Source organism: Ambystoma mexicanum, chromosome 9 (assembly GCF_040938575.1).
Source record: "Ambystoma mexicanum isolate Mex_15411 chromosome 9, UKY_AmexF1_1, whole genome shotgun sequence".
Classification (NCBI taxonomy): domain Eukaryota; kingdom Metazoa; phylum Chordata; class Amphibia; order Caudata; family Ambystomatidae; genus Ambystoma; species Ambystoma mexicanum.
In genome coordinates, this window is record NC_090931.1 from 1,537,759,858 (window position 1) to 1,537,772,810 (window position 12,953).

Sequence of the window (12,953 nt, forward strand, 5' to 3'; positions counted from 1 at the left end):
ATGGGCTCCTGGTGGAGTCTACTGTTCAGTTGAAGAGGGTGTAGGGATGGATTCCTGGTCACCTTGCTGTGGGCTGGTTTGGATCGGGGGTCATAGAGCCTTGTGAGTCTGGCACGTAGTCTAAGGTTTCTCGTGAGAACAGGGCAGGGTGTGGAGTTCATTTCAGTTAATATGTATGGGTTATGTGCGGGCTCAAGTGCTGATAAGTTTGGTAGCATGATTAGGTATTGGCTGTTCAAGATGTGCAGTATGAATCTCAGTAACACTGTGTAAAGCGCATGGAGATACAGTGTAATGTTGGGCAAGATAGACTGGTGCGGTGTAGTTATTGTCTGGTAGCGTGAGTCTAGTCTAGTGGGGCACCTAAAGTCGATTAGAGCAATCAAGGTACGAGAGCAAGGTCACTAACATAGTGCAAAGGCAATGGGTCGCTTAGGTTCAACTTTTAGCAATCAGGCACAAAAGCATAGTTCACTTGGTAAGGTGCAAGGCAGAAGATCATCTAGATTTGATTTCAGCAATCGGGACACAAAGCATAAGTCACTAGCAGGGTGCGTAGGCACCTGAATTCAATTTTAGCGATCACGGCACAAAGCATAAGTCGCAGTTGTAGGCAATGAATCACCTAAATTCAATTTTTAGCAGTCACGGCACAAAGGCATAGGTCGTTTAGTAAAGGTGCAAGGCAGAGGATCATCAAGAATCAATATTAACAGTTAGGACACAGGAACGTTGGTTACACTAGTAGGGTGCATCGGCAATGGGTCACCTAAATTCAATTTTAGCAATCAGGCACAAGAACACATCATTTCGCTCTATGCAGATGACGTTCTTATATATGTCAGGGACCCACACATCAACGTGCCAACTATACTAGAAGTCCTGGACAACTACTCCAGAGTCTCTGGGATCCAATTCAGCAAGGCAAAATCCTGCTTGTTCCCACTAGCGGCCCTAAAAAATGAGGACGTAGAAATACTCCCGGAGGCTGGGATAAAATGGCAGACCACCACATTCCGATATCTAGGAATCCAAATAATGCACACCCCAGCACTGATGCATGAACATAAAACAAAAGCAGCGCTCCCGGCTCTGCGCAGATCCATGAACTTTTGGTCGAGACTCCCCTTATCTATGATGGGAAGGGCATCCATAATTAAAATTATTGTTTTACCGCGATTCCTATATGGGTTCCAGAATGTACATTACTATATTAATAAACCCTTCTTCCGGCTGCTCGAGATGCTAATAAGAGAGTTCATTTGGGGGGAAAACAGACATAAGATAGCGCTGTCGACACTGACCCTGCCATACACGCAAGGCGGCATCCAACTCCCAAATCTAGAAAAGTACTACCTAGCAGCTCAGCTTAGCTTTGTAATTAAATGGTTATCCGATGAGCCCACAGATGAAACACCCCTGCTACAGACCATGAGCCTCCCATTCACCCTGAAGGAACTGGTCTGGGTACCTATGAAACTGCTAGGAGCGGCACCCCTCATAGTCACCTTGGGGAGGGAGATCTGGCGTAGAACAAGGACACTCACCCGCACGCAGAACGCTTATGCACCAGAAATACCCTTGCTCGCAGACCTGTACACAACGGTCACTGATCTAAAACAAATCAGATTATGGGAAACCGGAGGGGTTTACACCTGGGGAGATCTTTATGAAGAGGGCATCTTTAAAGAATTTGCCATACTACAGGACAGAGAGGGCATCCACACGGGCCAGTTCCTCTGGTACCAGAAGGTTCGCTCCACAGCACAAAGTACATGGGAAGCGTGGCCTGCGGAACTGGACCCGGAACCACTACTCACGCTGTTATACAATATGGGGGAGGGCAGTAGACCAATATCTCAAATATACAGACACCTGAGCGACATACCAAACCCCCGGAGCGCGGATATGAAGGGTAAATGGGAAATAGATGTAGGCAGAGAAATGACAGAGGGAGAGTGGAATAGGGCACTTGCATTCCCCAAAGAGGTGTCCAGAAATCATAGATTTCGACAAATACAGATGAATTTGTTGCACCGAACCTACCTAACCCCGAAACGAATAGCTAAGTTTAACAAACAATCGCAGTCACACTGCACCTGGTTCACGAGGGAGGAAGCGGATCTAATCCACATGATGTGGGAATGCCCCAAGTCCAGGACACTGTGGGATAGGGTAAAACAGACATGTGAGAAAACAGGCATGACCAACTACAAATGGGCACCTGAGGAATGCCTACTCGGAACCTACCCTAGGCTAGCCAAACTGAAACACATAGTCAGACTCATGGACATAGCGTGCATTCTGGCCAAAAGAACCATAGCCATGTCCTGGAAAAGACCCGCAGGACCGCAATACAAAGCATGGCATAGTGAAGTGGAGCGATGGGTGTCGGCTGAGACCAAGCCCTTGGAAGAAAGTGTCACTAGATCTACGGATGAGTCCAGCAGAGCTCTCGAGGCATGGAAAGAACTTACCAGGCATATGTTCCTCCCCTCGGACGACAAGCCCCCATGAGCCCATGACCCGAAACGAACTCATCTACAAGACAAGAAAGGGCAACCCCAGATGTATGACTGGAAACGATGATGGTCCTGGGAAGGTATCCCCCCTGTACATTCCCTCAGTATGCTACCCAACTTCCCTATACCCCCTCCTCCCCGAAACAAAAGATGCTGAAACATATGGACATGGCAAGGAGACAGTTACTGTTATTCATTATTTGTTGTTTGTTATATTGTTAAGGCTAAACCGAAAAGCATTGTAAAAGAGTATGCACAAGACGCATTTGCAAAACTTGTAAGTGATATTACTGAAAATGCCAATAAACAAATTTAAAAATAAAAGAACATAGGTCACTTAGTAGGGTGTACAGGCAGAGGAACATCTAGATTCGATTTTAGCAATCGGGACACAGAGGCATGGGTCACTAGCAAGGTGCAGAGGTGGTCAGTACTAGTCACAGATATATTAGGTGCAGTTTTGTGCGCAACGCAAGTTTGAGCCAATCAATGTTAAACACAGGTGTGCTAGATGCAGTTGCAGGTATATGAGAGCATTACAAGTGTATTACATAGGCAAGAGTCAATGGAGGCGCGTTCCGTGGGTAGCAGTTCTTCAGGATGCAGTAAGTTGCTATGTAGCTCACGCAATAGACATGGTTTCAAATATAGGGGCATACATGAGGGCAAATGGCAGAGGCCGTGTAATGGGAAGTAGTGGCAGAGCGGCGTTGTTCTCAAGTTAACCCCTGGGGGTGATGGTAAGGAGGCTCTGTATGTACGGTGGACGTTAGCTGAACCTTAATAGGCTTAACCGAACAGTAACATCATGGGCAGGAAAGTTACCTTGGTATAATTCACTGGAGGTCCAGGGGGTCTGGCAGACGGCAGACTAGGCAGTCAGCCTTGACGATGGAGGGCCGGCTTCGCCTGCCGGCGCCCAATGGAGGGAGTAGTAGCTCCTGTAGCCAATCAGATGGCTCGGGGCTGCTGCTGGCTTCCTGGAGGAGTACAGATGGCTAAGGCAACAAAGGGGCGGCCATCTTGGAAGGGGGTACCGTGTGTACCTACAAGCGGTTGTCGAGCACGGAGTATGCTCTTGCGGTGCAAGGTGAATGCAGGGCTGCGTGGGACACGGATTCCTGGGTGGGGGTGTAAACGAAATGGCAGCGATGGGCTGGAGCGAAAAGGCAGCGTTGAGGTGCGGGGCCTTGCGCGATCGAACAGCGCTTACCCAAAGGCATCAGCTGGGCCGTGGTGCATGCCTCGGCGGGCCCGCTGCTCCAGCAGTATGGGGCCATGTGTATGGAGCTCCTGCTCCTTGGCTCAGATCCGGGACTATCAAGCATAGGTTTTGACAGAGACAATAGTATACTTTTGACTGACAGACTTAGACTTCCCTTAGTTTTACTTTCATTAAGGAACATTCCCACCTTAGAGTTGGGGCAAGAAAGGTATTTTTCCATCCTGACCTGAAAATAAAGGTTTTCTAAATCTATTTGTATGTGTCATCTCTTGATACCATGGCAGTCTCACAGTAGGGAGAGCTAGGAATTCCCTGAGGGAATCGTTAGAGAGACAAACATCCTTTAGGCCATCACGAATAGAATAAGTCAGCTTTTAGACAGGAGGGGGTCAACATTTGACAGCGCTTACCACGCCAGTGTTATGGAGGAAGGTCATGACAAGGTGAGATGGAGGAAGAGGGACGGCCGTAGGCCCCACAATGAAAATAAAAACCCTTGAACTGTCACAAAGACTCGGTGATTTCTGTGCCACCCGTGACGACTACAGTAGTTTTGTAGATTGTCTTTCAATGGTGCAAGATCCCATGCGGGGATGTGTTTGAAGATTATGCCTGCGATGGTGTCCCCCAAGTAGCAGTGCGCCTCTGGAACAGAAGGTACAATATCACAAAGTAATGATGACATACCTCGAATGAAGAAACCAACTCTGAAGCGCGTTCTGCTCTTGAACTTTGAAGCTTTTACATTTATTCTCCAAAGTTCCTGTGCTGTGAATTGTATAGGGTTCAACCCACGGCCTTTACACTTGCAATGTTTTTAAAGTCACTCAAATCAAACTTTTTAATATGTGGTCAATCGCTTGGGAAGGATTAGGCTGGTATAAAGTGCTTTTTAGCTTTAGTCTAGACTCACAATTGATACTTCCAGAAACCCTCAACATTTAATAACTTGTTCTTCGTGATTTCTTTGAGGAAAGTAGAAGACCCGGCTCATCATGAAGAGGAAGCGGGAGGAAGCAGCGCCGACCCAGAGGCGGGTGAGTTTCCAATGTTTGGATTGAGTGGGGAAGGACCCCCTTCTTAGAGAGTTGAATGCGGTCTTCTTGAGAGATATGTTAAAATAATGTGTTTTAACGTAGCTGCTAATGATTTATATTGTATTTTGTTGTGATGGTGGTATTGTTTTCTGTCATAGTTTAAAATTGTAAATACTATCAAAATACAAGAAACAATAAATGTATACGCAAATCCAGTCCTGATTTGAGATATTGCTGCTCTTAGTCAGTTGACATCTTCCCTCCCCATGTTACTGAGTCTCCTGGTTTGTTGTGTGTGTGAGTTGGGCAGTTTGTGATCTCTTCGCCATGTGTCATTGAAGCTTGAGGGTTTCTGCGTTTCTCTGGTTGGAAAGTTTGTGATCTCTTCTCCACATGTTACAGAAGCTGCTGGCTTGTTGCATGTTTGGGTTGGACAGTTTGTGATTTCTTCACCCCATGTCACAGAAGCTCCTGATTTGTTGCGTGTTTGGGTTGGAGAGTTTGATCTCTTAGCCATGTGTCATAGAAGCTTGGGGGTTGCTGTGTTTCTCTGGCTGGACAGTTTGTGATCTCTTCTCCCCATGTTGGAGAGGCTCCTGGTTTGATGTGTGCTTTGGTTGGACAGTTTGTGATCTCTTGTCCCCATGCCACAGAAGCCCTAGGCTTGTTGCATGTTTGGGTTGGGCAGTTTCTGATCTCCTCACCATGTGCCATAGAAGCTTGAGGGTTGCTGCGTTTCTCTGGTTGGATAGTTTGTGATCTGTTCTCCCCATGTTCCAGAGGATCCTGCTTTGTTGTGTTTTTGGGTTGGACAGTTTGTGATCTCCTCACCATGTGCCATAGAAGCTTGAGGGTTGCTGCGTTTCTCTGGTTGGATAGTTTGTGATCTGTTCTCCCCATGTTCCAGAGGATCCTGGTTTGTTGTGTGTTTGGGTTGGACAGTTTGTGATCTCTGTGCCATGTGTCATACAAACTTGAGGGTAACTGCGTTTGTCTGGTTGGACAGTGTGTGTGTTCTCCCCTACCCATGTTACAGGAGCGCCTGGTTTGTTGCATGTTTGGGTTGGGCAGTTTGTGATCTCTTCACTGTGTCATAGAAGCTTGAGGGTTGCTGAGTTTCTCCGGTTGGACAGTTTGTGATCTCTTCAATGTGTCATAGAAGCTCCTGGTGTGTTGCATGTCTTGGGTTGTTGGTTTCTTGGATGTTTTTGTTGCAGAGTTTGTGAACTTTTCTCTGCATGTTTTGTTGCATTTCTTGGATTGGACACCTTTCTAAAGATTTATAAAACATTTATGTTAAGATGGATTTCTAGAATCTGGCCTGGGGGAGGCCACCCGGGGTATAGTGAACAGGGAACGCTGAGAGGTTTACCAAAACCCAATCAAAGAATGCAGATGAGCAGTAAATGCTTTTTCTCACGAGAGTGAGTGGGGTAGGAGACTGATATTAGTCCACACAGTATTGCACGGTACTATAAAATACAAATACATACTGTCTCCACAGTTTTAAATATGCACCAAATAACTTAGCAAAATCAGATAAGTACCCTACATGAAGTCAATGATTGAACCAGAACAGAGTTGGGAGCTGAGTTGGAGTCTGTGCTGTCTGCCATTTTATTTATTTATTTTATTTATTTATTTCTATAGCACCGTAGCCCACAGTCATCAGGGCACATTACAATTAGACAAGGACAGACAAGAAGGCAACAGGGAGGAGGAGGAGCCAGACTTTAAAACCCTTGCCAGACCGCGGATTGGAGCGGAGTTGGGAGCAGAGTTGCATTCAACGCAGTCTGCCCTGTGTCTTTTTTTGCTTTCCCTTGCTGCTTGGAGGAAGACCCAGACTTTAAAGCCCCTGCCAGACCGTGCAGCAGAGTTTGGATCTGAGTTGCAGTCTGTGCAGTCTGTGCTGCGACTGCGGCCAGATGAGCTGCCCTGTTTGCAGCCCACAAAGCGTTTATCTCCTGGACACCTAGAATCCTAACCATGCGTGTCACCTAAATCGTGTCTGGCGTGTAAAGCCGCCACAGGGGTAAGCGTTCTTGTATTGTGCAATCTTGCTGGGCTGTGAGTAGACAGTGATCGGTTGCCGGGAGTGTGGGTCTACTGCTTCCTAGCTGCCCCATAGCCCTTCGCCGGCCGTCCCCCTCTCCCGTGACAACGAGTTGCTTAATTGTTACAGTCTACGAAAGTTTGAAGGAAGAAGAAAGCTTTTACCTTGGTAAAGGCTCAGTGTGGGCCCCGGGCCCTGTGAGGGTCTTATTAAGCAAGTTCCGGTTGCTGTGAGGAGACTGCAGGATCGGGTCCTTTGACCCTAACTAGCGCCAAGGAGGCTACATAAGTGTGTCAGCTCTGCCCTTCTTATCGACTGTGGTGGCTGTTCTCCACAGTATTGCTGTCGGTTCAGAAAGGCTCTGTGGAGGTGTCCCACGGTATACTGTTGCCAACAACAAAATGCCCTAGTGCCCAATGTGTCCCAGGACAAACTAATGATGTTGCACTCAGGTCAGAAGAAGGGGGGGAGAATCCCCACAGTGCAAAGCTACAACAAAATTGCTTGCCGCCCCATCTGTGTCTGATGAAAGACCCCAGTCCATATCACGGCCTATGGTTAAGTCCTGAGAGAATCACCTCGGAGTGTACAACAGCCCACAATTTGCAGCACACTGATGAAACTGTAAAGTCCAGCCTCACCACTGTTAGGCAAAGTTTGAATCTAGTACCCACTGGGAACACTACAAACAACTATGACTACAGGTATAGGCAACCCACCCTTTGGTATAAGCTTGTACTACACAGTTTTGGTAGTTTGTTGAGCAGCCAGGCTTATCTCAAGAGGGGAAATCTGAGCTGTAGTGGAGATGCACAAAGATACAGGTATTCAAATAAACTCTTACACTCAAGGTTTCTTGCATAAACAATTATTAATTTATTTATCAATCAGTTATAAAGCCTTCGTTAGAAGGGAGCAATATACTAGTAACACACAAATACACTTCAGTACTGTACACTTTGAGTTTCTGAATCATATAAGACCCTTTTGGTATGGCCCACAAACACAACCTACACCCACAGGTGACTTCAGTAACAAGGGTGCTGGGGACATTAATATCTTACTGTTGGCATTCAGAACACTCTTAAAAAGTTGGTAAAAGGCAAAGGTTATTATAGAGAACACACATTTCTTAAGCAGTGCAGATACTTTTAGAGTTCACTCGAAGAGTCATTCAGTTTAATAGGTTAAGCCAAAGTCAATAGGCAGAAGTCTTTGTATATGATGCAGCACTTCAGGTAAGTAAATGGAAAAGTCTTTGCACACGTTCTTAGGGGTCTTTGATAAAAAAAGAAGAATCAAATGTAGGGCCACAAGCTGATTAGACTTGAGTTGCAGAATTTACAAGCACTTCCACAGTAAGAGGTAAGTTCTCTTAGACTTGTTTTACAGTAAAGAAGAAAAGATGCAGCTGAAGACTTCTGTTCCTTTGCAGCTCTGCAGATCTCACTGTTCCTGGGCCTCAGTGGTGGGGACAAGAAGGCGGACGTCAGGGGGCTCCTGCACTGCACTGGCACTGTCAAAACTGGCAACCGCCAGACTTTACTTTCAGTGGCTGTTTTGCGTTTCAGGTCCTTGCGGTACAGCAAATGGCAATAAGCGTTGGCCTTACTTCTAGGGTCCCGCACTTGGCTGAGGGGAGTCGGGCTTGGTCAGTCCTGTTTTGTGGGAGTCCACAGGATCTTAAAAAAAGCTTTAGCCCAGCTTAAAAGTAATGCACACAATCTGGTGTCCCTCTCTCTGGCTATTCGGTTTCCTGCAGCAACTCTGTGGAAATTCAACCAGCTCCGAGATGGGTGTCCAGGTGGCTTACTTTGGAGTTGATTGGTCCCACCAACTAAAAGGGAGAAGTCGTCCTTGCAGGGGCTTCTCCGGCGATGTGAACTTGGCAAGTAGTCACTGCAGCAGGGCTTCACTGGGCAAACAAACAGTCCAGGAGTTGCAGCAGGCGTTCTCTTCAAGCTCTTCTTCGGTTCCTTCGTCCAGTGGTCGACTCTGCCTTCCAAGCCAAAAGACTCGCCTTTTATTCAGTTCGCTCCCATTCATTCCAGCCTAGCTGTCACTCACCCAGCAGGGTGGCTGTCCTTGCTGGACAGTCAGCCAGCCAATCACCACAGAGTGCATTTGGGTCTCCTAGGAGACTAAGCACAGCAGGTTTTGGGCACCTCCTCACTTCCTGCCTACCCCAGACACTCTGGCACCAGAGGCGGGTTTCTCTCAGAGACCCCACCAAAGGCGAAACTAACAAAGAGACCAAACCTGGTTTGGCGCACAGAGAAACTCTAGAAGGACCTTTCTAGAAAGACCTGGCGAAAAAAGAAGACCGGGCACCATTTTAGCAAAGATGGCTGTACGACATTTTGAAAAAGATGGCTTCTGCGGTTACTTTACCGGAGCCGCGAACGGTCGCGGTAAATGCAAACCAAGGTAGTTCAAAAAGGAAACCACAACCACCAGCCAGTCAATTGAGGAAAGGGTAACATAAAAAAATGTTACATGAGCATTTAGACCCAGGGGATACTAAGTAACCTCTCCAGCACTCTATTGTAAGGGTGTGTTGGGTCTAGCAGGTATAATGCTAAGTAAAGTCAATTTCACTTTACTACTCTGGCAAACAGTAGTTGATCCCAGAGAAGGCATTTAAACCTTGGGAAATCACAAAGACTTCCCTGTGCCACTGCACTGAAGGTGCTTTGTGACACACTTGTAACAGATGATGCCTATGGAGTTGGTTAGACTACATAACCAAAAGAAACACAGTGGGCCCCATTACGAGTTTGGCGGCATGGCCGCCTCCAAACTCGTGTCTGGGACCGGGTCCTGAAAAAATGGAATTACCGGACCATTCTGACTTTTGCGGGCCCGGTAATTCCCATTCTCGTGACCTGGACCCGGTACATCCCCATTCCCATTCGAGCCCCCATAGGGCTCAATGGGAATGGGGAGGATGCTAACAGACCAGGATGCTAACAACGGACCCGTCATTAACAGGTCCGTTGTTAGCATCCTGGTCTGCTCGCGGGTGGCGGTATGCACGTCTGGTCTGGCCCAGATGTGCATTCCGCCACCCGAGAGCAAACTCGTAATGTGGCGGCCCCGAATGAACAGTGCCGGAACCGGCACCGTTCAATCCACGGCCGCCAGCCTCGTAATGAGGCCCAGTGTATAAAATCACATTAAAATACATGCGAGAGTGGGAAAAAGGGTCTCACTCTTCTCCAGGTTAAAAAAATCGAGTCCTCAAAATCCAGCAAAGTTGCTGGGAGTCTCACAGATGGAGGGAATTAACACATTTTTGAGAATTCTCTCTAACAGCAGCTGTTTGTACTTCTCCTACTCATGTGGCCCTATGGGGGGTCTCCCCCCATTTCAGTCCGAATCAGGCCTTCGGCATGTGTTCATTTCAAATGAACAGGACCTAGTTTCTGATGTCTCTGTCCTTGCCCCCGCGATCTGTCCTGAACTGGGGAAACGAGTGAGACTTTTGCTCGACTTTAAATCAAACCTGTGGGTATTTCCAGGCCCTATTGATGAGGAGGATGACGTCACTGAGGTCATGTTACACCGACCTGCTGTGCTTGGCCCCTCGCTCAATGGGTACATTGGAGCTTCCCCTTCAGTAAATGTAACAACAAACCGCTTACTGGAAGGAAGAGGCCCAGGTACCTACGGTGTCATCGAAGTCCCTAGAAGGGGAGACAGGAGGGTTTACCTGTCGGCCACATTAGTAACTCCTGGGAGTCATGATCCTGTCCAGGACCAGACCGTGGTCGACAAGCGATTCTTACCAGTTTTATTCTGTTTGTTGGACTCCATGGACAGGGGCTACGATGCGCTTAACTTTGAATTAAGGATCTATTACAGGTAGCTTGAAAAAAGACTCCACCGTTCCGGTGAATCCTGGAGAACCGAAATTGCAAACCTGACTGAGTCCCATTTTGAAAGTCCCCAACACTGATTTTATTATGTGGCTAGCTGCTCTGCTACCTTACAAGAATATCTCGGCTGTCGAGTCGCAAACTCCAGTTAGGAGGAGTTTTGTGGAATCGACTCCCGAGAAGGTGCCTTCCCCCCACTGTTTCTATGCTCGGTCAAAATAGCCTGGTCCCACAGGAGAGGGTATATGAAATAAGTAACAGCAGAACTATGGCCATAATTCCAGAGGTGATCCCACTCAAACTACCAAATAGAGGGAAACATAAGGATTGTAATCCTAAAAATTACGAAGATAGTCTGAATGTTGTAAAAGTGTGTTTACGTTCATAGTTAAGAATGTAATTCTTGCTGAGGGTGAAGCTCTATTGTCAATGGGTTATGAGATCTTTGAGAATCTAGTGACTCCCTCACCCCCGCCAGCTACGTAGAGTATGCGTGATAATTGGTCATCTAGAGATCAGACTCAAAGTTTGACAATTAATTTGTGCACTAAACAGTCCCTGTGGCCCCAGAAGTTACAGTCCAATAAGGAGGAGGGCGAGAGAAAAGTTAATTACGACTGGGTCAGGATTGTGAAGGCAGTAATGTGTGATGCTCCCATCATGGATGGATATGGGGTGTTTGCAATTAAGGCAGATCGGGGCGAAAGAGGCCATCCTTAAGGCGGACTCCTGACAGCCATTAAACATAACCAGGGAATTTAGGCTACCCCAATGAATTCATCAAGAATGGACATGTTGATCACACTCTTGTCCTGGAAGCCATTGGCTTCTGACAAGTTCACAAAGTGCCTTTTATTTAACGTCTACTTCAATCCTGAATGTGTAGGTTTGGAGGATTTTTTATCTGACTTTTCTTATTCTAATCTTGGTGAAACCGCGGAGGAAGGGGCCTACGTTGTAGTTATAGGGAGAGTTCAACGCAGAATGTCTCGAGCAGTCATTGTACCAAAATCAAGACCGACTGGGTGTTTCAGTTAAAAAACTCCAAAATGGGAGCCGGATCCGTCAAGAACTTCTGACATACATGGGATTTGGGCCCTTTGAACGGGTTGTGCAGCCCAATATACCACCTAGCTATTCGAGGCAAAACAATTTTTGGCGCTCCACTATTGATTTTGTTTTTGTGTCCTCAGACAAGGGGTGTCTCTCTGGAGGTACAGCATACTCAGTTAAGCGACCACTCAATGTTAGTGTATACGTTTCCACCTCTGTGGTCCTGTTGCGTCGTCCCTGTGGAGCTGCCAATAGTGGTTAACCCAAGAGACCACAGTATCTGCTGGCAACATAGATTTGCACGACAATTCAATGGGATAATAGAATCAAGGTTCAAGGAAAATATGCCCCGACTATACACCCCCGAGTGCTTTGGACCCACTGTACGCCTACCGCTGGGTGCTTTATGCTCTGTAAGGTCACTGGCAAAAGGTACATGTTTGGATGCCCATGCCCACACCTTTTGATAGCATACTGAGGCTTTGTAAGAAAGTGTTACGCTCACCTGGTTCCCACAGGGGCGTCGATCGGACCCGGACAGCTGCGGTCTCCACCAACGTGATGCGTAGTGCCGAGATGACTGTCTGGACTGGCCCGCCTAATCTCGTCTGCTTGACCCGTAGAAGTATTCTCCTGCAAGTGGAGAAAGGGATTTAGCCACCCGTGGATTTTAGTGATGGCCCCCTCCCACTGTTGTCATTCTCCCCACTTGTCACCTCTGATATCCCCTTTTAGTAACCTCACCTTATGTTTTAAAATGATGAGCTCTCCATCCTGCGTGGCATGCAGGGGCGCGTAGATACCAGTTACTTCACTGGTTTGAAGGTACTGGAGGAGTTCCAGAGGAATATTGACTCCGGGGTTTATAAAGTTCAAAATGTCCGATGTTCACTCTTGTTCCATTCCCTTGTTGAATTGCAGCTGCTCCAAAAGAATATTGCCTGGAGGCAGCTGATGGCGTTCAGGTAAGAGTCTGTATTACCCAACACTGTCCGGTAAAAGTTGCATGAGTTTAATTTGTTGTTTTCTCTCCCTTTATAGGTGCGGCATATGAAGATGAGGCGTATTAAAGGGTAATGCCTCCGGTGGTAAATCAGGTAAGCCTATGGTGGTAAGAGATTGTATTTGTCGGCTCTCTTGTCTCCCCTTGTTATTTCTTTTGTTTTCCCCCAGGTGCTGGAG

General features: G+C 47.1%; 1 protein-coding gene across 4 annotated transcripts in view; it reads left to right on the top strand.

Moving 5' to 3' along the window:
• LOC138489469 (zinc finger protein 436-like) overlaps nucleotides 1-12,953 on the top strand; it is a 246,579-nt gene that overhangs the window by 184,140 nt on the left and 49,486 nt on the right. For 3 of the 4 annotated variants that reach the window (XM_069617200.1, XM_069617202.1, XM_069617203.1), the window contains one exon: nucleotides 4,725-4,784. In XM_069617200.1, the coding sequence (XP_069473301.1) occupies nucleotides 4,725-4,784 (60 nt within the window). The remainder of the gene's footprint in view (nucleotides 1-4,724; nucleotides 4,785-12,953) is intronic. The other variant, XM_069617201.1, reaches the window with a different exon arrangement.